This window comes from Leptosomus discolor, chromosome 5 (genome assembly GCF_034619465.1).
Source record: "Leptosomus discolor isolate bLepDis1 chromosome 5, bLepDis1.hap2, whole genome shotgun sequence".
NCBI classification, from domain to species: domain Eukaryota; kingdom Metazoa; phylum Chordata; class Aves; order Leptosomiformes; family Leptosomidae; genus Leptosomus; species Leptosomus discolor.
The window spans coordinates 40,247,180-40,274,554 of record NC_141395.1 but is presented as its reverse complement, the minus strand read 5'-3'; the positions used below and the strand labels follow the sequence as shown (position 1 = coordinate 40,274,554).

Sequence of the window (27,375 nt, the reverse complement as noted above, 5' to 3'; positions counted from 1 at the left end):
CCATCAGACATCCATGGAAAAGTAACCAGGCAGCTTCTCTGGGATCTGACCTTGGAGAGAATTTTTCACATTCCCACATGAAAATACTGCTTCTTACTCTGCATAGATTTTTTTTTTTTTACTCTGTTCTACTTCAGTTGTGTTTTTCTGATATAAGTCAAGCCTTTCTCTGTAGCACGTGCAATATTCTTTCTTTTAAAAAAACCAAAAAGCCAGCCCCAAACAAAATACCACAATGTCCCTGTCCACACACACGTTCTTGTTTTAGTGAGACTTCTTGTAATACACTGTGGGGAATGGGAAATACCAATATAGAAAAACTTCAGCAAGTGCCTCCGTGTTCTCCATTATATGTAAAGCAGAGTTGCTCAAGAGATGAGTAGTTCAGGTAGATTACAGCCCTCTTTCGACTGCTGTTTGCAAAACATGAAGCCTCCAACCTGCAGAGAGGTTTTGACTTGTCTTGTTGTACATAGCTGAATTGTAACCCTTTCCTGAGGGCTAAGGCTTTACCCTAAGCCAAAGGGCACAATTGGGCAATAGCCTCAGTGAGATAATACAGGTATGCTGAGAACTGGAGTTTGTTTGATTCTTGGGCTTTGGCACAAAGGGTCTGCAAAGCTACTTCCCAAACACAGTAAGCTTTGGTTTTCCCTGTTCCCCAGGAATTCCCATGGCTGGCTCTGCAGCTTCTTCCAAAGCGATGTTTGAACTGAACTGACCTTGTGCAAGGTTTATGTTTCCAGATCTGAACTGAAGCCATGAAAAGAGGCCCACAGATAATACACAGGGTACATGTGGGGAAAAAATAGTGCTAGGGGTTTGTTTCCCAAGCTCTCCCACACGTGCTAGGGGAGAGTGCAGGCTTCATTTGCATGTGTTTTCTTTTCACTTTTGTGCAGTTTTGGTCCAGACACGTGGTGGTAATTCCAATGGTGCTCTGTGCCACTTCCCCTTCCTATACAACAACCGCAACTACACTGACTGTACTTCTGAGGGACGGAGAGACAACATGAAGTGGTGTGGAACCACCGAGAACTATGATGCTGACCAGAAATTTGGTTTCTGCCCTATGGCTGGTAAGGCTGAGAACCATAGAGGTATTATGGAATACCTATAAGTGGTTCTGGAGCTGGAAAGTAAAGAGCTGTCTGTCGTTGGTCAGTTATTGATGACTTCCAGTGAGCTGCATCCCAACCCAAAACCCTTTAAGGCATTTCTGAAATTTTGTTTTGTCCTTTTTTTTCACCACTGGTCACCTCTAGCAGAGACTTAGACAATGCCAGAAGGCATTTTTCATTATTATGGTAGAAGCCAGTGGTAGGTATGCTTCTCAGCTGGTGCAAACTGATGTAGATCTGTTAAGACACCATTGGACTGTAGTGCTTTGTAGCAAGTGAGGTTTTTCTCTTGCATCCTCCAAAACTTCTCCCTCATGACTTATCGCTTCCTCATGCCCAATCTGTGGTTAGGAATAGGTCTGTACTTGCAATATCAGTGTATTACCCTGGAAATGGCAGTGGTGTCTAAACCAATACTGTGGTCCCTTCCTACAATCCACGCCCGTCTCTGTGGTGTCAGGAGGGGACATGTGGGGGGGAATGTGACTCCTAATTCTTAAATGAAAGGCATTTGGTAAGTAAAGGCAATGCAGCTGAGTCCTTAAACTGCTCGTGGAACACGTGGGTCTTCAAATGGCCCTGTTCATATAAAGGCATGTATGTAACAAGAACTGATTCTTTCACACAGTACTGCTTGGACATTGTACAGAAGCTATTTCTAGTAGCTTTCAAATGAAAACTAAAATGAATGAGCCCCTACGAGGGATCTGCACTTAGAGAATGTCATCACCCAGCAAAAATGCTGTTCGAAATTGAGTGGGTGCCTAAAGGTTCCTTGTTAAGATGCAGAAACCACTACACAGTATGAAGGGGCATTGCAAATGCTTTAAGCCCTCAAGATCTTGTTAATTCTAGCCACATAAAGTATCCTCTTGCTTTCTTAACCAGCCCATGAAGAAATCTGCACAACCAATGATGGTGTCATGTACCGTGTTGGAGACCAGTGGGACAAACAACACGACATGGGCCATATGATGAGATGTACTTGTGTAGGAAATGGCCGTGGAGAATGGACTTGCATTGCATATTCCCAGCTCAGAGGTACTGATTTTCATGTTGATGTCACCACTTTAGTCTAAGTGTTTGAGGGGTGGGAGAAATTGTTTTTCTTTCCCATATTGTGCGTTTGAGCCCAGGCTCAAGAACTGTATATTATCAAGCTTTTCTTTGGAGTGGGAAGGGAATCAGAGGAGCTATGTGAGGTTCCTGTCTTGTTTACATGCTGGAAAAGTACTATTTCAGCCTTTGCAGGCTGATAAGCAGAGCCAAACCTTGATTAGCTTGATCAGTAGGTATGCCTGCCTCCTGTCTACATTTAGTAATAAGCACCACTGTGACTTTACGAAGAGCTCAGTAGAGGCACTTCCCCCTCTGAAGAACAGACAAAACCCCAGACTAGTCTGAAGTTTGAATGCAGAGCCATTCTGTTTTATTGTTCTGCAGTGAAATTTTCAATTACTCTGTGCTGGATTAGCCCTTTGCTGGCTAATCTACATGAAAAGTTGGCAGGACAGCACTGAGATTACTCTTATTTATTTACTTATTTATATGAGTGGTCCAAGTAGAGAAGTGCTTAAGCAATACCAAAAAAAGAACTCTTAAAAGCACAGACATTTGATCATCCTACAGCTAGCTCATGGCATTGGCTTCATGTTTGGAAAAGGCAGGGGGGTTGCTGTCAAGGAGCCAAGAAAGGACTCTTAACACCACTGCTGAAATGGGATATAATTTATAGGGAAAGGCTCACTCAAGGGCTTTGGGAGGGTTTTCTTTATGCGTTTCCTTCAATGGTGAGAAATGCACTGCTAAAAGTTCTGGTCTGTGAAATGCCTTTTTCCCCATACACAGCTAGTTCTCTGCAGTTTTGTTCTGGAATTAAAGTGTCCTTTCTTGATGAGGAGTGGTTAGAGATACTTTGCGTTTTCAAAAGGCAAAGGTTATCCAAGTAGAGCTGTTCAAATGCAGCAGCCAGAGAAGGTCCTTAGCGCCCGTAGGAAGGTCTGAGCTGCTTGGCTTATCCAGACGTCTTGCCTGTGGTGTGGGAAATTATGATGCGGAATGAAAACCTGGGATTAACTGAGTCATTTCCCCAAGGACAGATGATCTGTGATTGACTCTGTAACGGAACTTGGGTCTCTTGGGTCCCAGTTAACAAAACAACATGCTTCTGGGGTGGTTTTCATGTTTATTTTGTCTTTCTGCTCCTTGCTATCACTAGACTGGCTTTAGGAATTCTGGGCCAGATCACAGATTGACACATCACCATTGAACCTAATAGACTGATACCATTGTACTTAAGCATGGGATCAGGATCGGGTTACTGTGTTTTGAGGGGATAGTAGATTAGTAGGCACCAGTTGCATCTCGGATGTGTAACAGATTGGCTCCTGTCTTCAGCTTACAAAGTGTAGCAGGCACCCCCAGCAGAATAACATCATGAGGGTGTTTGTACCTCTTCATGGTATCTTTATGAATTTGGAATAGCCCTTTCCTCCTTGTGTAGTTCTAAGGATTTCAGACAGTACTTACTGAGGCATTTGTCTAGACCTTCCTCAGAGGAGGTGGAGAGACTTAGTGTTCTGGTTTAGATTTTCTTTCAAACATGGAATCTGTCAAAAGGAACAATCGGGCAGTTCTGTACTTCGAATAACATGTAGCGCTTCGAATTGCATCCTACAGACCTTTTCTCTGCCTGTGTTCATATTTGCCCACTGCTGATAAATGAACTCGGAGCGGTGATGTGCATGCAGCGCTAATCTGTGCTGGTCACAGATACCAGGAGGACTCAGTTTTGCATGAATGGAACTTGTCATGGTCAGTCTCTATAAGCTGATCAAGAGGAGGGAACGATGTGCTAAGCAAAAGGATTTTGTCTACATGCTTAAAGCTATTGCTGACAAGCTGCCTCTGCTTTTTCTCAAACAGACCAGTGCATTGTGGACGGTATCACCTATGATGTGAACCAGACCTTCCACAAGCGTCATGATGAGGGGCACATGCTGAACTGCACATGTTTTGGCCAGGGCCGGGGGAGATGGAAATGCGATCCTGTTGGTAAGTCACCAGCTGTTCCTGCTTGCCACTCTGTGGCTATGTAGAAGCTGGTTGTGGTATGGTGACACTGGTATGTGAATTTGGGCCCGGTCTTTGCCCGCTTTCTGCCCTGAATTGCACAACTGCAATTGTAACACTGGATTTGCTGGAGGGTGAGTGAAAAGGCATTCCTAGTTTTAAGGCTGTAAGCTTGGGTTGTTAGACATGCCACAAAAGACGTCAGTGATGATGCAGTGCTAACAGATTGTGGCAACATACCTCTTAAAATGTAGCAGGTTGTGGTAACAGGGCACCTTAGCCCCAGGCTGAGGTGATCTGGTTGAATTCCGGTACCTGAGCTGTCAGCCTAGCAGACAGGGCTGTCAGACTGAACACGAATAAAACACTATACACCTAGGCACTGATGATAGGATTGGTTTTCTTTTCTTTCTTTATCCTAAAACCTTTAGGTCTCCTCACTGAACTGAGAAAGGAGCACCAGCATATATTAACTTACTTTGGACTAAATTGATTTTTTTGGCTGCCCTTTGTTCTGGCAAAGAGAGAGAGCTTAGGGATGAGAACACATGTTAATAGCACTCTGGAGGTTAGCTAAAACCATCACAGTTCTCTGCAGGAATGAGGAGATTTCATCTCTTTTGTCTTCCCCTTTCCCTAGTGAACCTTGATTGGAAGATAAGAACTAGCTGTTTGGTTTGCAGTTTACTAAATCCAAGAGAACTTCAAACTATTGCCAAGAAAATCTATTAGAAAGTACTAGTGGTTAAGTTCTGCTATATTTACAGTGATATCTGTACAGGTTTACTGGAGGAACTTGGATTGTAAAGCTCCTGAAAATTACTGCTTTCAAAGAAGGGCGGGAGGATGATTTCAGCTATCTGTAAAGGTGCAATTGGTTTAATTTTGTTGTCTCTCTGTAAACAATGCTCCTGTTTATCCAAGCAAGCATAATGCTAGTTCTCACTGAAAATTTCCGTTGAGCCAGAAACACAGGCATAGGTCAGACTGGGAAGTGTACTGAAGCAGTGGTACTGTGTTGCATTTACACTAGCTAAGCTGATTTCAGGATTTGATCTGCCCTCCTTTGCTTTATATGAAGGTAAATCTGGAAAGACTCTGCTGAAAATTAATAGGTGGCTTTGGACTTCTAAAGTATGATTTGAATTCTGCTGAACCAGTAGGAATTTTGCCATTGATTTCCTTGAGAGCAGCACGGTTTAGCTTCAGATGAGAGATGAACTTAGTTGACTGGAGCAGAATTGGTCTCCATGATAGATAGTTCAAAATAAATCCTTTCTTGGAAGGAATGCATTGACTTCCCTGGGAAGCTTGCCAGGTAGATGGCCTGTACTTAACAGTATCTTAAGAAATTCATCACAGCTGAATTAGTCCTCTAGTATCTAACTTAACACATGCGGTGATAACAACACATGCAGTGGTAACATCAAGAACCTCGACTTGAGATTCAATTTCTGTTGCCACTTTCTCTTTATGTAACTATGTTTGCAAATAAATGTTGGTGTTACATTTCTTTGTGTAAAAGTCTCTTGTGACTTACTCCTGTTCTCAACATAGATTTTTTCACTATAGTTTAATGAACACGCAGTGATTAACTGTCTCTTTTGTGCCTTTAGATCAGTGCCAGGATTCAGAAACCCGTACCTTTTACCAGATTGGAGATTCATGGGAGAAGTACGTCCATGGTGTCAGATACCAGTGCTATTGCTACGGTCGTGGTATTGGAGAATGGCATTGCCAGCCTCTGCAGACCTATCCTGGTAAGAAACCCAACAGAGAACTAGCTCACCTGCTGAGTAAGACATGAGGAAAGCAATCATTCCACCCCTTGCCTAATCAGGTTTCTGTACATTACTCCCTTTGGCTTCCTTTTTAAACAGAACCATTTCCCACTCTCCCTTGGCAGCCACAAACAGGTGTCATAATTAGCAAGAAGGGGCCAGGCTGTTAACAGCTGTTCCTGAGGCTAGGGTTGGTTTAGAGAAAGACTATCAGTTCACACAACAACTTGGGTTTACATTACCTCTTGGTATTGAGTGATATCACACCTGCAACCTTGCGTTTCTATTGCTTAAAACTCTTACATGTGTAGTCTTTCCTTTTCCACTCACTGCAGAAGCAAAATCCACCACAGAATGAGACATTTTTCCTGATCAGTGCCCTGAAGAAATTAAATATTTGAACTTGTGTTTGCCCAGTCAGTTCTGGGAAGTCTTTACAGGGACAGGCAATGCCTGTTTGTTGGCTTGTTCTGTTTCCTTTCCCTGAACAGAATGTGGTAAGGGGAACCTCTCTACTTTCCTGTTGAAGATTGCAACTGACACTGTCTTAATATGAGTAAGATGAGAGATTAAGCCTGTGTTTTGGCTTCCCTGTTGGGAGGAAAAGACTCTGCTCATGTCATCTGTTCCCCAACCCATCTCTAAGCATAAATGTGGAGGAACTGCATAAGGATTGGATGTAGCAGTTTCAATGCTGAGGCAATTCTCTGCTCTTATTCTATCTTAAGACAAGTCTGTCCACTCACTAGCTGCAATGTCTTTATGCCTTAAGTGCCCTGCAAGGTAAGAAAGGGAATGTGAGGCTCATTCAGAAAGAGGGTTTTAATATAGGTGCCCCTGCTGTAGAAGGGGACGTGCCCCTGCTGTAGAAGGGGACTAGCCCCTCTGAAGTCTGTTACAACTACATGCTTCATGTAAATAAGGTGAGGACCTCTTCTCTGTGACTCGCTTCACGCGCATCGTGTAGAAGATCTTTGTGACAGCACCCTATTGAACCTGACCTGTACCCAGCAGTGTTGTCCATGAACTGACTGAATTTCTATCCGTGGCCGTACAGCTAGTGAGCCAGAGACAAGGCAAAAGGATACTTGGCAGACAGAACTATGGACTTGCCTTTCTTTGGGGCAGCAAACTAAGGAGGGCAAGAACAGGAAGCAGGCCTTCTTTGGACTTTTTTTTCTTGAGTTTTTTACTGGAGCTTGCTGAGCTTCATTGACTCCTGTCAGACTGCTTAAACAAACATTTCCCTGAGCTATGTAAAATATGTGTGCCTCCAGACTGGAGACCAGGGCTTTGGGCTTCCTTAGACACAAGAGTGACTGAAAATGTGTAAATAAAACAAATGTAATGCCAAATGTAGGTCTGGGGTTAGGTGAGCTTAGAAACTTTCTGCCTGTGGGCGCAGGTTGGTTTGTTTGTAAGTCCTATTAAATATGGAGCACGTATATATGTTACATCGTTGTCCAAATAAGTTATAATTAGAAGTGAAGGTATTTAAAAGCTGAAATGAGATGCTTTCCTGCAGATTCCAGGGTGTTCTTTGCTAGGATTTTCTGAGAACTATCGTGAGGACAGTGCTGCTGAGTGTTCAGTGAGAGCTCTGCAGCAGGCCTGGGAGGAACTGAAAGGAGAGCCATGGGGTCATAAAGCCTTTCCTTCTCTATTAGAGAGTTGTATGGAGAAAATACGCCTAAGCCTGATCTTGCTAAAAGCAATTGGTAGTCTTAAATGTTAAAGCACAGCTGAACTTACATTTTCATGAGTCATCATTTGGCTCAAGATTCCACCAACCTGTCTGGTGCGGTTCATGTGCAGAAGACCTGCCTCACTACCTGTGGAGTGCTCCACAGTGTCATGAAAATTCAGTGTTTCAAATAAACTGATTAAGAAATTTAGTAAAATAGTAAAAGACTAGTGTCTCTTTGCAGGGTGTATTCAATGTCAGATCAGGAATTTGCCCCCACCATGCCACAAGGTAAAATCTGGATTTGGCAGGTGTTTCTCATCTGTTTCCCTGCTCCCATTGCAGAAAATACTAATTGATGAAAGTAGTTAGCTGCTGAGAGGCTACCTCTCTTTGAATAATACAACTTTGCTTTGCAGAGTTTTTCTATGCTACACTGCTCCGGTTTTCTGTTTCATTGATAACTCACAGGAAATTAACCCAAACAGTGCATGATAACTCTCCCACAGAATATATTCTAATTCACCAGTTTTCTAAGTAGCAATGAAGCATTAAGGATAGAAAGACAATACTGCCCATCTATAGAAGTAGTATGTGAGCCATGTGGGTTTCTTGCTTTTTGATTCTACAACAAAGGCAGAAGAAAAGCATCCTTGGTATGATAAAAATGGCAATTTTTTTTTCAGGGTCAACTGGGCCTGTTCAGGTGATCATCACAGAGAGTACAAATCAGCCAAACTCCCACCCCATCCAGTGGAATGCTCCTGAACGATCTCACATCACCAAGTACATCTTGCGCTGGAGACCGGTGAGTGCCCCATGCATCATCATTCATTCATCAAAGATACTTTATTTGGCTTTTTCTGGTGTTTGGAAGAAGTGGCTGACACAATTTCAGCAAACTTTAGTTGCTAATTCAGTGTCCTTGTCCTGTTGAGGTCAATAGTTACTCTGAGGATCAAAGACAACCAGTGCTGTATAAACACTTGATGTTTTCCTGCCCAAACTTTACTGGTCGCTCTGCTCATCTTATTAACCAAAGCACTAGCAAGCAGACAAGATTATAACCTTCCTTGCTTTAAGTAATGTAAATCCTTGTGGAAGCTTCTTCATCCTAAGAAACGTTGTTTTAGTACCATGTGCATATCCAGAGACAACTGGGATAGATTTTATCCTGTTAATGAGGAGGTAAAAATGAGTAGAATATGAAGATATAAACAGTCAGCGTAGGATTAAATACAGCCATCTCCCATCTTCTCTGAAGTTTAAAGCAAAGCTGGTTAACCACTGCTTGTTGGCTCATTCGTATTTGAGGAATGATTCGGTTTAACCAATATAGAGGTGTTGTGTTACAGTTCCTCTGAGTACAGCTTCACAAAAGACAACTTAATGATTAAGAACATTAGTACTTCAATGCTGCCTGTTATTAACAGAACAATAAAGGCCCTGATCCAAAGCCATTAAAGGCACTCAAGACTTTTTACTGACTTCGGTGTATCAAGGCCTGAATGAATTGGACTTTAAAGCACTGGAGTGCAAACCTCAGAGGATGGAGCATTATTTGAGAGCTTCCCATAGAGTTCAAATACAGGGTAGAAGGGAAGAACTTCTCTGTATATTGTTTTCAGATGATGGCTTTGAGTGTTATTGTGAGCGGCCTTCAAATATGCATTTTCTGGCCATTCCTTCATGCCTTACTGCATTTTTGATAAAGGAATGAGTTTAGTTTACATATTACAAATGATGCTGCCAGGTTGTTTTTCAGTTTACCCCAGTAAAACTTAATCACCCAAAATGTCATTAGCCATGCTTCCTGGCATACTTTCCTCATCTCCTTTGACTCGATTCTGTCTGTGCATCAGCCATTTAAGTCTTATCTCTGAATATCACAGTGCTTGGTAACCGTGTAGCAGGTTTGGCCACTAGATACCCCTGCTAGCGTGCTAGGGTGTCTCACTGTTTGAGTGCCTTTGTTCTTGTAGAAAAACTCTGGAAGGCAGTGGAAGGAAGCCACCATCCCTGGCTACCAGAACTCCTACACCATCTCAGGCCTGAAGCCTGGTGTGATATATGAAGGACAGCTCATCAGTGTTCAGCGGTATGGCCACAAAGAAGTCACCCGCTTTGATTTTACCACCACCAGCACCACAGCAGTGACAAGTAAGTTGAACAGCAGGGCATCCAGAAAAACCTAATCTCCTTCACCTAAGTCTTTGCTTCATGCACCCCAGTTAACACAGAAGTAGCGATGGTTAATTCTGTCTGTCTTCTCTCTTGTAGGCAACACTGTTTCAGGAGAGACAACTCTTCTTCCTCCCGTGGTGGCTACTTCAGAGTCAGTCACTGAAATCACAGCCAACAGCTTTGTTGTCTCCTGGGTTTCTGCTTCTGACACAGTTTCTGGATTCCGTGTTGAGTATGAGCTGAGTGAGGAGGGTGATGAGCCACAATACCTTGGTGAGACAATATTCGGTGTACTACACCAAAGCACTGCTAACAGTACATTGCTGTTTTCTGTGATAATCAGTATGGCTAGTGAGGATCTTGCTATCTGTCGTATGATTGATTCAATTAGGATATGAGAGTGGCAGGACTAGCTCAGATTAGAAGCTCACTTACTTCATTGTCCTTTCTCCATCAATGGCCACAAGTTCATGTCCAAGGAGGGGTATGAGAACAAGGCAAGTATACAGCAATACCCCCTCAGAATACTGTCCCAGGATCCTGCAGGGGAAAACTCCCTGACCCAGGGGTGGTGGATTTGTAATAACTGTGGGTAGATATATTTATTCTTTTCAGCTCCATGAATTTGGCCAGTCTTTTCTTCTTTTTGAAAGCATGTACATTTACTAGCTTCCACAGTATCCTGAAGTGAGCAGCAGTGCAGATAAGAGAATCAAATCTGGTTTTCAAACCTGCCACCTGGTGATATCTTTGTCTTTCCATCAGAATGGACAGAGAGAAATCTTTCCCAAATGTTCTGTCTTGACTAATTGTTGTCTCATGGATGTCTGTTCCAGTCCACTCTGTCGGTTGTTTGGATCAGATCTTACCTTTGATAATGCGACAGCTTAGCTAAGCCAGGAAGCTGGTTAAAAGCACTGGACTCAAACCTAGGAGTTGAATCCATTTATCCAGCATCTACTGTAAAACCTGTGTCACCACATGTAATTTCATCTTAACTTCTTTTTCCTAATTTCCTGTCTTAACTATGGTAATAGCAATATCTCACAAGGATTTGACGTTATAATAGCTATTTGGGCATGAGTGTGGTAGAAGAACAACATGAGAAAAAGAACAGTAATCCTCTGACCTAATAATTCTCCCTGGATCGTTGCTCCCCTGAACTCACAGGCTTGGACTCATGAGGAGAAGTGGCTTACACTGGGACTCCAGCACTGTCACCACCTTTCTTGTCTGCACACTGGCTGCTCAGATAGCTGAGCTGTGTTGTGAAGCAACTCTTGAGCTCATCTGTCTACAGAGCTTTACAGGCAAATCGAAAGGCAGTTCCCAGTTTCCCTTAAGATGCTTGGCTTCAGTCTGGCCAGTAGGAGCTGCTTCATGGGGAATTTCCTACATCTGGCTTGTAGGTGGACATCTAGGGGAAGGGAGAAGGGAAGAGAAGTTCGTCATTCTTCTCATAATGTCATTCTTCTCTGCTCATGAGTCAGTCTTTCCACACAACCTATTCATGTGAAAATTTTTCCATATATTTCTGTATTGAAAATACAACAGTCTGGGTATGAAATGAGCACTTGGTTAGCTGAGATGGCGAAATGCCAGCATCATGCAGGGGGCTGCTGCTCAAGTTCCCCTGCTGTATCACGCATCAAGCCTTGCTGTCCTAGGTGTTGTCTGCTTCCTGAGTGTGGAGACCTGTCCCAACTCTCCACACAACTTTTTTGATACAGACTAAAGACATAGTGCAAAACAATTGCTGTTTTATTGCAGGAAGACTGATTCAGCTCAGATGAGAGCAGAGATCTCAATTATTTAATTTGGAGAGAAAGCAAACAATAGAATTGCTAAGGCAATTTTTTCCTTTCCTACCTTCTTTAGATCTTCCAAGCACAGCCACTTCTGTCAACATCCCTGACTTGCTTCCTGGTCGCAAGTATATTGTTAATGTCTATCAGATCTCTGAAGAAGGAGAGCAGAATCTGATCCTGTCTACTTCACAGACTACAGGTATGTGTGGGTGGGTGTTGCTACACTTTCAAAACTTTTAATTGTTTGCTCAATAAATTTTTGTTACGTCTTATCCTCATGCTTGCTATCCTCCTCTGTTTATTCCCTTAAACAGCTCCTGATGCACCTCCCGATCACACCGTGGAAAGTGTAGATGACACGTCAATTGTCATTAGCTGGAGCAGACCACAGGCTCCGATCACAGGTTTGTCTAATTGGAGTGCACCTATTTTGCACTATTGGTAGCATCTGAAATCTAGGTAGAGAAGAAAATGAAGTAGGACTCTGTGACAGAGGGCTAGTGCATAATTGTGCCCAGTCTGAGAGACCAGCTGGAAAGCATATGGACAGTTTAGTATTTGCTTGGTTTTGCTGTCTGAACCAAGCAATTGTGGAGGCTGGGTGCAAAACAGTTCCTTCTGGACTTTTGTTAAATAAAAACAAGCCCCATGACCTTTTCCTTCTATCTGTCATCCAGACCATCCCATAACAAGATGAGAACTGTGTAGACCTAAATCCACATGTCAAAACTCCGAAATACTCTAATTGAGGTCATATTATGCTTTGTGAGGCATTATGAGTATGTGATCTGTAGATGAGACATGAGCACAGGCAAGCCACAGGTCCTGGAGAAGTTCAGTACTATTTTTACTGGAGAGATCAGTTTAGCGCTCATTTCTAGCATTCTTTGTGCTGGCTTTTCTGATTGTGGCTGAGGACTATATCTAATTCTCTTGCTTTAGGCTACAGAATTATCTACACACCCTCTGTGGAAGGCAGCAGCACAGAGCTCAACCTGCCTGACACTGCAACCTCTGTAACACTCAGTGACTTGATGCCCGGTGTTCAGTACAACATCAGCATCTACGCAGTGGAAGAAAATCAGGAGAGTACTCCTGTCTTCATTCAACAGGAAACCACAGGTGTCCCACGCACAGGTAATGGTCAGCGTGTTCTGGATATCAGTCACTGAATTTTCCGTTAGTATGTAGAGCCAAATGACAAGGCAGGTGTTCATTGCTCTAGCTAAATGAATCCTTAAATGGACTCAGTTCTGGGTTTTGTCATTGTTGTGGTTTTTTTAATTGGAAATGTCACTGTTATTGAAGTTCTTTACTAATGTCATACTTGCTTATGAATTGCCACAGTCCACCCACCACTCTGCATTATAATAGGGTTGTAATTCCTAGGGATCAGACTGCAGGCAGGTCAAAAGGTTGGTTGTGTGTTGTGTCTATGGAAAAGAGAGATCAGAGTTTCCTAAGTTGTCTTAAGGGGATTCTGCTAAGAGAACTTCTTAAGAGCCTGGTAAATCATTTTGTCTCGGTACTTGGCCTGCAGATGTTTAAGGTTATGCACTCCAACACCACAACACAAATCCAAATCATTCACCTGACTTCTTGCTCTCCCTTCTAGTCCTAACCATGGTTTTCCATTGCAGTCAGTGGGGATGGGGGATTGCTCAGCATTGACTGATGTGCCAAAATAACACCATATGATCTAAACTTGAGGCACCCACAATTTGGAAAACTACTGATTTCAGGGTTCTTTAAGTATCCAGTTGGGCTGAATAGCCAAACCAAAAGAAAGGATAGTGAAAAAATTGGGACCTGATGTGGTAGCAGTGGAATGTGATGGTCCTTCAAGTTGCAAGCACGTGTTTGCAAATGGGAATTTGCCAGGAATGAACTCAGCTCGATGATTTTATGGTTTGGCATCTGCATCTTCCAAAAACGTGCATTGGTTAACCTTAGGGCAGTATCAGTCTTAATCTGAAGAAACTTAATTTGAACAGAGGAATTCAAGGGTGCAGTGCTGTGGACCAACACAGAGAGCTGGAATTTGTCTTTGACTGTAAGGCCAGATCAGCCCCTGTACTTGTTTAATTGTAAAAGATGGATTTTAAGTTAATTATAGACATTCAGAACATGCTATGGGTTTTGAAAACCCTCTCTTTTTAATTTTAAAAGGAGATTCCTGTTTCCAACCCGTGGAGTATTTCCCCACCCCACCCCCAACTTTTGGTTCTGCATATACTTGAAGTTCTGTAGCATATTACATCTGGGCTTTCAGTTCTCTTTCTGTGGCAGCAAGATACCTTCTATAGACTGAAGGCATATAATACTTAAAACTAGGTAGTGACATTTTGAATTGTAGTTGCCTGATTCTCCTCTGGGAATGTGTGTGTACATGTTTACAGTGAGGTTACAGTGACATTTTTAATTTGGTAAATATTCTTGGACTAGCCATTGTTCAATCAAAAGTAACTTTTTTTTTCTTCCATGTAAAACTATAGTTTCTCCTGCCAGTTGCTAAGGACTCCCTCTAACACTGTTCTGTTGCTCTGCTTTCAGATGAAGTTCCTGCACCCAAAGATCTGCAGTTTGTGGAGGTTTCTGATGTCAAGATCACCATCATGTGGACCCCACCACAGAGCCAAGTGTCTGGCTATCGAGTGGAAGTGATCCCTGTCAATCGCCCTGGCCAACATGGCCAGAGACTACCTATCACCAGGAGCTCTTTTGCTGAAGTCATTGACCTGCTCCCAGGAACAACCTATCTCTTTAAGATCTTTGCTGTGAGCCACGGCAGGGAGAGCAAACCTTTGACTGGAGAGCAAACCACCAGTAAGTGTCTTTCCTTCATGCCTTTTTCAACCTTTTGAAGTGCATATTTCTCTGTCACTTAGAGAAATATATAAACAGAGCACTTAAAGTGCAACAGTTATAGCCCAGGAGGTATCCCATAAGTAGGACAACAGGGCTGGGGATTCATTCAGTCAAACAATGATCTTTTCAGCAGATTTATCCTCCTCCAGGGCTTTCCAATGGGAATTTAACTCTCATGGCACTTTAAAACAATTTTGTATGGCTGGAATTCAACTTTTTTATTACTGACTGAGAATTGATGGGCCCTGCAGTTCTTTTACAGCATAGATCACAGCCTGTGATTTTTTTCTTTTTTCTTTTTTTTTCTTTTGAGGAGACCTTAGGGCAGATTTCAGCATGGCTTAGGAGCCTTGGTGAGATTGCTCTGAAAATCCCCATCTCCTTTCTGACAGCTGCATACCTATTTGGCTCCGCTTCCAGCAGTAGAAGTTCTGCATGCACATGTAAGGACAGGCCTTGTCATTAAAAGGGTTGCATTTCAGCTTTGCCAGGTCAGGCCTGGCTTTCCACAGGCTGTTTCACCACCCCAGAATTTTCACTGTCATTCCAGTGAAACCTGGGGAAATGTTTGCAGCGACCTCAAGGGACTGTTGACAAGAGCCATGGGGAGCATATAGTTTTCAGGAAGGGTCAGGCAGTATCTCTCGGAACCCAGTTGCTAATGATCTAGTGGCAGTGCAGCACTTCACCAATGTGAGGCAAGATGACAAGCAAAGTACACAGTCTGTCAGACATTGTTTTTTGCTTTGCAGAAGTGCAGAGAAGAAAGGAGCAGTGGCTGGGCAAGATGTAGGCTTTCAGATGGAAGAGGGGGAGTTTAACATGGGTTTGGGTGATTATCTCCATTTTTGAACAAAGAGAAGCACATCAGACAGAACCTGGGATGTCATTCATCTGAACAGATCCTGTTTATTGAGCAATAAAAGGATGACTCTCTGTTTGTGATGTTCTTTGACTAGGTCACATTATTCAAAGGACCAAAATTTAGCTATGCACATCTGCTGCTGTGTTCTGACACTCTTCAGTAAATGACAGCAACTTTTGAGAATCCAGCCCAATTCTTACAAAGATGAGAGGGAAGGAAAGGAAATGGAATATAACCATGCTTTTTGAGATATACTATTTACTTACAGCCATAAAGCTAGAAGCCATGAATAGTGCCTCTCCCTCTTACCAGCTGCCTTGACTATGTAGGGAGAATGGGATCCTTATGTTTGTCTGTTGACATAGGTATCTGAGTGTAACATAGATGGTGTGAACACCCTCCCTCTTTCAAGTGAGGCTTTCAAAAGCAAGGATGCAACTTAAGAGTCTGAACTCTCTTGGAAGCATCTAGGACAAGAAGGGCTCAGTTCCCAGTTAGATGTATAATTTTTTGTGGTTGTTTCAGGAGCCTTGGCTAGGTGTAGATCCCCTCTGAAAGTCCACACACAGAGGTGTACATCTGAGCATAGACATTTGATTCAGACAGCACAGGGCTAATTACAAATGTCTGGAATCATTTTCCATAGGCTGTGATCATCTGCTTAACTGCTTTGCCTAAACCACATTTCAGAAAGTATTCACATAAATTGCATCCTGTAATCAAAAGTCCTGGGAAACAGAAATCATTCAGAGTTCCCAAGGAAAACCCTGCAGCAGAAGTCTCTTCCCACGGTGTAAACGTGATTCTCTTTTTGGCCTTCCGTTAAAAAGCAGTCCACAAATAAACTCTGAGTGTGTGTGTGTGGCTTTTTAATCTTCCCCTTTTTCCTTTAGCATGGGGAGAGGAAGTGATAAAAGCCTAATAGAGCTGGCAAATTAAATTGTGCAGAAAGGAACTGGCTGTAGGCTACAAATTGGAGAAAGATACAATCCTTGTCAGACGAGACTTAGCCCAGATCTACGCACCAAGAAGAGATAAAGCTGACGCTCAGCCTGTGGTTGGAGATAGGCCTAAGGAGGGTCACACTCGTCCTTTGTCTTTTACAACTATCTCCCCCATCTTTGGAAGTGATAGAAGAAGGAAGTCCTTGCTTCCTTTTCTATCCCTCCTCAAAAAGGGAGAAAGCAATTGGGGAGAAAACAAAAAGAAAAGACAAAAAATTCTTTGCACTGAATTGTGGAATGGTAGGGATTGGAAGGGAATGCTGGAGATCTAGTCCAACTTCCCTGCTAAAGCAGGTTCACCTACAGCAGAATCACTGGGAGAGTGATGAAAACATTAACTTTTATCAAAAAAGTGTTGTTTATTCAGGGAGAAAAAAGCACTTGCCATCAAAAATGAGCACTGATGGAACCTCTCCTTGCTGCTCTTGATTGCAGTGTATGATAGGGACCTAGAAAAGGTGGAGAAACTGGCCGTGTAGAGGCTATAAACTCCTTGCTGCAGCCAGTGCTACCCTGCCTGCTGTGGGGGCAAGTTGCTTAAGTGTCTTTCCCCTTCTGAGCCTCATCTTGTCTCAGCCAAAGGTAGTGACATCTCCACCATTCACTGGACTCCAGCGTAGTGCTGAAGAAACCGTGTTGCTTCAGCCTCTTGTTTATGTAGTTTTCAAGAGTTACCAGCTTCCCAGGGGTAGTGATAAAAAGAGCTGTTGCATGAGTCCTCTGGGAGAGATGAACATGCTTAGAATTGTTGTATAGTCAGTTCCACGGTGTGATTATTTTTAAGTAGATCTACGAACTGGTTTTCTGCAGAAAGTTGCTGACTCTTATTTATTTTTGCATTAAAATGACAAAATGGGGGTGTTTTGTTTTGGGAGGGGATTTTGAGAGGGCAGGGAGTAGGACTGGGCAAAGATTTAAAAGTATAAATCTTTTTAATGAAAAAGGGCAAAAGTTAGGTTTCTGTGCTTATGCTGACAAGTCTAAACTGAGCTGCTTTTAAAAAAATGCTCAGCATTCATGAGAAACTATTGAAATTCCTGAGTGCGGTTGGGTTCATCTGTCTTGCCTCAGCTGTTGGCCTGACCTCCCCATGGGATGGCGCGTATGGCAGTGATCCAGATCGGCACAGCCTGAAACGCGCAGGTCTGCCTAGCCCAGCATGTTCCCAGGTGGTGCTGAGGCATGGATATAGTTGTTTCACTTCTATTTCCAGCTCTCTCATGGTCCCCATTTTCTCTCTTCCCGACTGTTGCACTCACGTCCTAAGTGAGAAATACAGGCTCAGCAACCTCATTGGACACCTGTGTTTTTTGCATGGTAAAGAATGTGGCTTGGAAGTGTAGGGGTGAAGTAGAGATTCAACTGGAAAATTGATGCACGTTACGCATTTTCTTCCCTAGAGCTTGATGCCCCCACCAACCTGAGATTTCTCAATACCACGGAGCATTCAGTGTTAGTGTTGTGGACGCGGCCCCGGGCTGTGATCACAGGCTACCGGCTGACTGCAGGTCCCACAAGAGGAGGTCAGCCAAGGACCTACAATGTGGGACCTTCTGCCACCAAGTATCTTCTCAGGAACTTGCAGTCTGGCACCGAGTACACAGTGTACCTTGTGGCAGTTAAAGACGACTTGCAAAGTGCCAGAGAGACTGGAGTCTTCACAACTTGTGAGTGTAATAGGCACATATTCCTCTTCCCTCATGCCCTGGCCTTTCTTCAGAATTTGTGCTGAAAGTGGCTATTGCGAATTGGTTTACAGAAGAAACCTTTTGAAGTAGCGTTCCAGTAGAACTGCTTGGGAAATATTCCTTGTTGTTCTTTCTGAACTACTTGGCAGGAAACAGAGAGTTATTTGCATCAAAAAGCTTTTAGTAAAATATATTTCAGCTTTTGGGTGATTAAAACCAAAAGGGAGAACTTGCTACTGGTACCTCAGTTTTTGTTTAACTGAATGACAAAGAAATTTAATTTTACTTGATCTTTCCAGTTGTTCGGTTTTGGCATGACAAGTCAAGGAAAGCAAACAGCTCCCTTAAAATGGGCAAGGAATAATTAGTGTGTCATTTGTGTAAAGCTGAAGGCAGTCATTTCTCAAGCCCAACCTTACCATCTAAGGCAGCTCAACTACAGTGACAGAAACTGACACAAACATCACATTCTATACTCCTTTTATTTAATTTTTTTTAATTTTTTTTTTTTTTTTACATTTCAGTCATCTATACTTGTGCTGTTGGCTGGGAAGAAATATTAAGCAAACTTTGGGAGGAAAGGGAGTTCTGTAAGAACCCACATATACTTCTAGAAAGAGCAAATAGATTCACTGTTTAAATAATGATGAAGCAGTCATATAAACTAACAAAATTCAAAGTCATCCAAGCCCAGAACCACATCCTCTTTTCAAAAGAGAATGTGGTTTCTTTTAGAACAATTTGAAATTTAAACAAAGGTTCAAACTTTTAATCAGAGTGATGCTGTTGACATTGGCAAAGTGCTTTTTGCTGACAGACAGCTTTATCTATAAATATTTTTCAATTTGGATATGATTGGATAACTCAGTTGAATATTGCCTTCAAATTCTGGCTTATCTGAATGAAGTTAGCCCAGTTTATGACTACAGATTAATAATGAGGTCAATTCAGATTAAACTCAGTGGAGTTATTTAGGCTGATTCTGGGGTAAACAAAGGCTTTGGCTTCTATGTGATACTCCTGACAGATACCAATGAGGCCACAGGTTCCTCAGATTGACTTTGAGCTCCCTTTCACTCTACTGACTTCAAAAATGTTGGTGAGGAATGAGATGGTACTGGGTGGGACAGCTAAATGAAAGGCAAAGATGTAGTATTCTGCTGATTGAATGGAATATGGTGGATGAAGGAAGAAAAAGTTGGTTTTTGAGGAATACTTTAGGTACCATGCCAAAACCAATACTCCCCAAATTCTTGGGGTTAGATGCATGGAGGACCCATGAGGCCCACTTCAATAGTTTTGTTTTCCTCAGGAACAATAAAAGCACTGGCTATAACTAGACCACTTGCATACTGCGTCTGTTAAGCCTAGCAGCAGAAAGAAGTCATCTATCTGTCAGATCCCTCCCAAATCACTGAATTTTCAGCACTTACTACATACCTCTTGCTATTTGGGCTGCTGTAGGTCAGGTTTTCTAACTGTTTGGAGTCATCACAGCAGCTAGACTTCAACTCTTGTCAATTCACTTCACAGATCAGCCTGTTGGCTCTGTTCCTCCTTTTAACACAGAGGTAACTGAGACTTCTATTGTCATCACCTGGACACCTGCCCCAAGGATTGGTTTCAAGGTAGGAGAAACTGAAGTCCTGGGTTTTTCCCCCTTGCTTCATTGTGATAGGTCAGATTAAAGCTGTTTACTGGGGACTACAGTGAAGATAGCACTAAGGAGAGAGGTGCAAAAGACATGCTGCTTACAGGGGGCACGTCTAGGTGACAGAGGTCGGTGGAAGCCTGTCTTCTGGGCTTCAGGTCAAGTTCATCAGTGAGATGTGTTAAACACAAGTTACAGGATTAACAGTTGGTGTTCAGCGTAAGGGCCCATGGTACTCATGTTGGATGGTAAGTCTGGATGCTGATAGGTAGCTGGGATGGTATTTGAGACTGAAAAGCAAACTTTGCTCCTTCTGTGCAGTTGGGTGTGCGCCCAAGCCAAGGTGGAGAGGCTCCCCGGGAGGTCATCTCTGATTCTGGCAGCATCGTGGTATCTGGCCTGACCCCTGGAGTAGAGTACACCTACAGCCTCACAGTCCTGATGGACGGCCAGGAGAGAGAGACTCCGATTATCAGGAGAGTGACTACACGTATGACATATTTGCTTTTTCGCAATTATTCCTCCTTCTACTTGCTTCCCAGATCAACGGCTGTCTTCTGGGAGTTAGTTCTAGTCTTTCCCTCCTGTCATGGTCTGGAAGGTGGGGGTTTTTTTGGTGCGTAGGTGACAGTAGCTCTAGCTCATTCTGAAGGGTAAGGATATAATCTGGGGAGGAGGAATGCTGAGGGAGCTAGCATGGGTCTCAGTGCCATAAGTGACCCATTTGTCTGAATGCTTGCAGCATTGTCTCCACCAACCAACCTGCGCCTGGAGCCCAATCCTGATACGGGGATCCTGGTGGTCTCTTGGGACAGAAGCACAACTCCAGGTAACTATGTGAACTCACAGTATGCTTAAACCCTCAAATCTCCTGTTGTATCAGAATGCTAAGATTGGGTCTGCGGTGCCTTGCAGTTCATTAAGGAGACTTTGGAAAGCTTGCTGTTGAGTAATTTAAGGAAAAATGTACATATTTCTAGATACATTCAAGGATATAGTTCGCAATTAAGTATAGGTTGCCATAGGACTCTTCATGATACACATTCAATGTAAAATGCTATTTTGGAGTATGAACATATTTAAATATTTCAACTGTTTTAGTGATTTGAAGGATTTTTTTAAATATCCCCAGTGGTTTAAAAAAAATCCAAGGGAAGGAAAGCAAAATGGACCAAAAAGATTTCTGGCAGTGAAGAACAAGCTCATGTTATTGAGAGTAGGCATGGGATTTCTGAAAGTGTTCAGGATGAACTCTTCTTCCACAATAGCTGATGAGGACTGTACAATTGACTTCTGTAAAACAAGGATTGAAAGCTTTTGAAAACCCCACTCTGTCAATAGATGTATCTTTTCTCAACATGCTATGAGATTTCCGGTTTGGTAGGGTCTCAAAGGGAGCTGAAGCTATGCTGTGAGAGTGGCCTGGCTACCTCTGGGGAAGCTCATTTCAGGGTGCTTAACAAAGCAACCTCTTACCTGCTGGGCTCAGGGTGGCAAAATCACTTGTAAAATGTAATGTGTTTGCTTCAGCTGTTCATCCTGAGCCTTGGTGTAAATCAATACAGCACGAGATCACTGCACACTGGTGTGTCTGTATTTCAGGCATCAGCGGGTACCGAGTGACCACTGCTCCTACCAATGGGCAGCAGGGCTCTACCTTGGAGGAAGTAGTAGGTGCAGATCAGACCACCTGCACCTTTGAAAACCTGAACCCTGGTGTGGAATACAACGTCAGCGTTTACTCAGTCAAGGACGATCAGGAGAGTGTCCCCATCTCTGAAACCATCACACAAGGTAATGAAAAGATGAGCAGCAGTTTTAGCTACTTACAATCAAATTGCTGAGCCTGAGAGCTCTCCATTGCAGAACTCCACTATTAGTCTGATGGCAGAGGGCTTAGACTTTATTCTCAAGGAGCAGAATAGCCATGTACCAACATGTGACAGAGCAGCCTTTATACCCATGTACTTCTCTGCATGGGCAGCCTACATCCTTTGTCAACAGGGTGGTGGTAAAGGGATGAATCTGTTAACATCAGTACAGTAAGCAGGAGAGCGACAGAGATTTAACTTGGCCCTGGAGCACCCCAGCATCTGGAGCGCAGCTCGTGGGAATAGGAAGTAGGTGAAGAGAGGTATGAGTGGGAAGCAAGCACAGGAGAAATTTTGGCAGCAATAGTGGCAGAAGGTCACTTCAACACAATGGAGAGGAAAGCCAAGATTGAAAGGTCCATCACTGTAGCGCTTGTGGGACACAGTGGTGTGTGCCACCTCACATTACATGCTGCGATGACTGCAGAAACTATATTTGTAGCCACAGTAGCAAAATTAATAGGCATCTCTGCAAATGGTTTCATTTAATTTTCCTTTGGGAGGGCTTTGTTTGTTTGTTTTTGTTTCTGCTCAGCCCTGAAATGATGCCAGCTACTGTGTTTGCTTGCTCTTATAACACTGCTTTAAAATTTCCATGCTTCACTGAAGTGCTGTATGCTCCCTGGGGGTGAACTAATGCTGTGATACTGCATAATTAAAGCAGTAATAGCTTTAGTCCTTTACCATCTTCTGGTGGAGGAAAGCTAAGAATGTATGTCTCTGGCTTTTTGTGCTCTTTAAAGGTGATATGGTACATGCGTTCCATGTGGATAAACAATGATTTTACAGAAAACTGGCACATTTTTGCATCTGTTCTGTAAAATAAGTCTTTTCTTAGAAGGACGTTAAAATAGAACATAACCAGTATTATTAAAGCCAGTTTCTTGCAGTATTACTGTCCCATAATTCCTTTTCAAGCTAACTTGTAATGATCCAACAGAATGGATACCGAGTCCTGCATCTTTGACTCACCTACTGGCATCTGATCCTGAGCAAGGAAGGGTATCCATTAGCTCCCACTGATTTCAGGGTCACTCTGCTAAAGTTTCACAGCCAAATCTTGTGGCTTAAACCAATACCGGTCTATTGACGAGCAACTGAGGGTTTGGCCATTGTTGGTTAGAGATGCATCTAACATTCTTTTAGTCCTAACATGCAGGAAAAGAACAGCTTTGCTAACAGGAACAGTATTGATAGGGAAAACAGTCACAGCTGTGCTTGTTTGCCATACGGAAACATAGGCAATATCTAGAATGTCATTAAAGAGGATCCTTATTTAGTGGCTCAGTTCTGAGATTTTGAACAATTTAGCCACAAATCAAGTTGGCTTCTTGGCCACATCATGTGCTGGGTATAATCTCTGAATATGGGGACATTATCACTCTTACAGAGTTCTCATCATTATCCAGAGGCCTTTCTAAACCATTTGCTGTCTTTCCAAGAAAGTGTGTTATTACTCACTGTTCCATATCATCTGTTTTTAGCACATATGTTGCAGCAATTAGTGGCAAGTGAAACTTGAGGAGTTCTGGTCCAGATCCTCAAGCTGTTATAGGGATTTGGGACTTTGTTCCAAATCCAGTGTAAATAGGTCGGATAGTGGATGATCTACCCTGAAGCTTTGTGATGGTTCTCACCAGCTGAGGGTGTAGTCTGATCTTTAGCCCCTTCAAACAGGTTGATGATTTTATGATCCAATACTGAAAGTTAGACTTACCAGTCAAACAAGACAAAAATTCTAGAGGGTCAGTTGACTGTTATTTCAGAGGAGTTATTTTATTTATACATTAATAGACTCTGATCTTTTGTGTTCTACCTGCAAAAAAAAAAAAATTGGGTATGTTTTTTCTGTTTCTATTTTCATTAGAAAATGATGGGTCTTTATGGTTCATCATTGCTCAAAGTAAATTTGTTGCAAGTTAAGTGCCTCTTGTAGGTCTCTTGGAAAATTGTATGTCTAAAGTGGAAGTGCGTTGTCTCAGGGGGTAGGGGTTTCAGCTTTTGTCTGCCTGGGGAGGCATCTGGAGACTGTGTTGAAGGGTATAATATGAAAAGAAAATACACCCAACAAAAAACCCAGCCACCAAAAAACCTCCTTTTCCCCCAAACCGCAAGAGAAATTCTGCATATCACCGCAATTGCTTCTAAAGTTCTGTCAATGTTAATAGTGATGAACACTGCTTTTTTTCTCCTTTGTCTTTCTTTTTGCCTTTGTATATCTTTGCCTTTCCCGTTTGCTCTTTAACTCATTAGAGGTGCCCCAACTCACTGACCTAAGCTTTGTTGACATAACTGACTCAAGCATCGGCCTGAGGTGGACCCCGTTAAATGCCTCCACCATTATTGGTTACCGCATCACAGTAGTTGCGGCAGGAGAAAGTGTCCCTATTTTTGAAGATTTTGTGGACTCCTCAGTAGGATACTACACAGTCACAGGCTTGGAGCCAGGCATTGATTACGACATCAGTGTAATCACACTCATTAATGGCGGAGAGAGCGCCCCTACCACTCTGACACAGCAAACGGGTGAATTTTGAAAACTTCTGTGTTTTGTGACATGGACGGTGTTTCATGCTGTCACTGGCTGTCAGGATGATGGGGCTTTGTCCAAAGAGGAATCGAGCCGCTCACTGCAGGGAATCTGGACAGACTCAGCTTGCTCTTTTTCTAAATGGCAGCTGGGGGTGGATATGTGCTGCTCAGTTTTCTAACTTGAAGCATTTTAATAGTGTGAATGGCTGCAGACTGCAGACTAGCCAGGCTCATTCACCTTCTGCTAGTCAGATTTCCGGGATCCAGTTGGAATCAAGAGCCTGAAACATGAGCTGTATATTCACCAGACTTTTAAACTGTGATTTCCCCAAATAAGAGCGCCAAAGGGGCGGAGCAGTTCAGGAGACACCCTCCAGCCTTGATAGCTGTTTGAGCTTCCAGCAGTCTGTTTCAGTGGTGGCCCCACTCTTTCCACAATGCCTCAAAGGATGCAGACGAAACGCCGCTCCCTGAGTACATGCCATTGACAGCCATGCCACACCGTCAAGGGTCTCTCTAGTGCATGAGCAGAAGGCAAGCTGAAAACTGGTTCTTGCATGAAATCCTGTTGTGTTTGAAAATCCTGAGGCTGTAAATCCTTCGACACGAGTAGAAGTAGAGTCATAGGAAATTAGTGATATACCCTTTCCTCTCCTGTGTGTGCATGTATGAATTCTAGATGAGATTACTTTTCCATCTGTAAGCTGCTGTATGGCAACTTTAAACCTCTCTTGGCTCCGCATCTGTAATATGAAATCCAGCTGCAAGAAGCAAGTTACTGAAACTTGCTACCTTGTTTTCAAATTAGCCCCACAGGGTATATTTAAAGTATCGGGAATTGCCAAGATGTTAAAGGAGCCTGACAGTAGTACAGAGGTGTTTTTCTCTTAACTATGGTAGAACCGAATGTAGTTTAGAAGTCTGTTTGCATGGGTCTGACACAGTAGTCTGTTATGCATGAGATACTTTCTCTGGTGATTCCTGAACATAACTCTTGATCAACTTTTATGAAACGGAGAACTAAGATATATTGGTTCTTTGCTATGTAGCTGTGCCTCCTCCCACTGACCTCCGCTTCACTAATGTGGGGCCTGATACTATGAGAGTGACTTGGACCGCACCAACTTCGATCGTGCTGAGCAGTTTCTTGGTGCGCTACTCCCCTGTGAAGAAGGAGGAAGACGTTGCAGAGCTGACAATTTCACCCTCGGACAACATGGTGGTCTTAACAAGTAAGTGGATCACCTACATAAGTCAACATAAGAGGCCCTTTATGACCTAAGATGAGGCAAAAGACAAATTGCTTACTGTAGGTGTAACTGGCCAAATTCTCAGCTGATCTAGGCTGATGTTGAAGTAGACTCATACAAACTCGCACTAAATGGAGTCTGGCCGCATGCTTTACGCAAGTTAAAGCCAAACCACAGGAGTTAGTGTGGTGTTTTTTATCTTCCCATCCAATCCAAGGACAGTGATGAATCAAGACTGTGGGGCAATTGCATTGATTTGCAGGCTGGTTAGGTATTAAGAGTAAATACTTATTACTCACCTGATTTGCCAAAAGTGTCAAGGACTTGCAGTGCAGAGGTTCAAGGAGAGGATCAGAATGTGCAAAAGGTCATTGCTCCTTTGGCTTTGTATGCTCAGGGTCAGAAAATAAATACTGTTTGGAACCTTACAGGATATGGCAACAAAATGTGGGCATTTTCAAAAAGCTGACATTAATTTTTGCTGCTGCAAAAAGCTGTGTGGTATTTGAAGGTTGTTCTTTCCTCTGTTCTAGAATCAGGTTGGCATACCTACTTTCAGAATAAGAGACCAGCTCTGGAGTTCATCTGAGTTAGAATAGCTGTGTATTCCAGTTTGTCTCAGCTAAAGCTTTGGTCTGGTGCATAACCAAACTACTAGGTAACTAGAAGGGACCTTGCGGAAACCTAATTCCTTCTAGACAGTCTCCACAAACTAATGAAGCAGTGATACAGGATACCATGCTCCTTCAGGCTAAAACATTGCAGGCAACCATAATGCTCCAAGAAGAACTGAACTAAATTTTTGACTGTCCTGGAGGCTCAGATCTTCCATCAAGCAAAACCTGATTACCTCCCTTAAGAAATAGTTAAAATTGTGTAGGTTGAGTGACTTTTAGCTATTAGTAAAGAAATATGTCTAAATTCTTGTACTTAAACTCCACAGATCTGCTCCCTGGTACTGAGTATCTGGTGAGAGTCTACAGTGTTTCTGAGCAACATGAGAGTGCACCTTTGTCTGGAATCCAGAAAACAGGTACTTAGATGCACCCTGAGACATGTGTGATTAATGCCATCCATTAAACATTCATTAATGGGACTTTGTTACTCTTTCCTGTGGTAATGCCAGTTTGTTGGTGGGTTGACAGCTAGGTATCAGTGAGCAGTGCAGATGTACATCTTGGGAAACACTAGAAAATTTTGTGTTTCAATATGATTGGGAGCCAGAGCTTCTGTTGGTTTTAGGCAGAGCATTGCAGACCCTGGTGTGAATATACCGACAGTGCCTGCCTGAGAACAAGCCTAGGCAGAGCCTATCGTATCTATTACTGAGTCTTTTCTCGTTTCATAACTGTGTAACAGAGTCTGCTGGTCACGTGCATTGTTTTATGCTGTGTTGTCTGTGTGTGCCATACACCTTGTTCCTGCAGTTGCGTTCCAGTGCTTGCTTATCTCACTTTGATCCTGAACACATATTTGTTCAGTTCCATGGCTGCATAGCATTTGGCTTGGGATCTGGCAGTGTCATGGTACTGAGCTTAATGAAACGTGGCAGTGGTGATGACCAGTAGTTTGGTCGAGCTCAGCCTTTTGTCTCTGAAATACCCAGGTCTTGATTCTCCCACTGGCCTTGACTTCTCGGATATAACTGCTAATTCTTTCACTGTCCACTGGATTGCTCCTCGTGCCACCATTATGGGCTACAAAATCAGGCATCAACCAGAGCATGGTGTTGGCCGGCCCAAGGAGGACCGTGTGCCTCCCTCGCGGAATTCCATCACCCTTACCAACCTGCTTCCAGGGACCGAGTATGTGGTCAGCATCATTGCCATCAATGGCAGGGAGGAGAGCGTGCCCTTGGTTGGCCAACAAACAACGGGTAAGCCTTGAGAGAATGCTGGCTAAAAGTTACAGTGAGGATTTTGGGTGTCCTCTAGCAAAGTAGTTGATGTTAAACTGGATCTGCCCTACTAGCTGGTGAAACTGTGCTCATGAGGAA

General features: G+C 43.0%; 1 protein-coding gene across 3 annotated transcripts in view; it reads left to right on the top strand.

The window, feature by feature from the left end:
• The window catches only part of FN1 (fibronectin 1), a 54,370-nt gene that overhangs the window by 10,336 nt on the left and 16,659 nt on the right, over positions 1-27,375 (top strand). Inside the window, exons 9-28 of one of the 3 annotated variants that reach the window (XM_086465425.1) lie at positions 903-1,079; positions 2,010-2,162; positions 4,047-4,175; positions 5,810-5,953; positions 8,345-8,466; positions 9,641-9,818; positions 9,939-10,115; positions 11,721-11,849; positions 11,965-12,054; positions 12,593-12,787; positions 14,204-14,476; positions 17,788-18,054; positions 19,609-19,703; positions 20,048-20,216; positions 20,469-20,555; positions 21,329-21,520; positions 23,851-24,123; positions 25,179-25,361; positions 26,323-26,412; positions 26,986-27,255. In XM_086465425.1, coding sequence (XP_086321551.1) covers positions 903-1,079; positions 2,010-2,162; positions 4,047-4,175; positions 5,810-5,953; positions 8,345-8,466; positions 9,641-9,818; positions 9,939-10,115; positions 11,721-11,849; positions 11,965-12,054; positions 12,593-12,787; positions 14,204-14,476; positions 17,788-18,054; positions 19,609-19,703; positions 20,048-20,216; positions 20,469-20,555; positions 21,329-21,520; positions 23,851-24,123; positions 25,179-25,361; positions 26,323-26,412; positions 26,986-27,255 — 3,393 coding nt within the window. Of the gene's footprint in view, positions 1-902; positions 1,080-2,009; positions 2,163-4,046; positions 4,176-5,809; positions 5,954-8,344; positions 8,467-9,640; positions 9,819-9,938; positions 10,116-11,720; positions 11,850-11,964; positions 12,055-12,592; positions 12,794-14,203; positions 14,477-17,787; positions 18,055-19,608; positions 19,704-20,047; positions 20,217-20,468; positions 20,556-21,328; positions 21,521-23,850; positions 24,124-25,178; positions 25,362-26,322; positions 26,413-26,985; positions 27,256-27,375 lie in introns of all 3 variants that reach the window. The other 2 variants (XM_086465426.1, XM_086465427.1) reach the window with 2 other exon arrangements.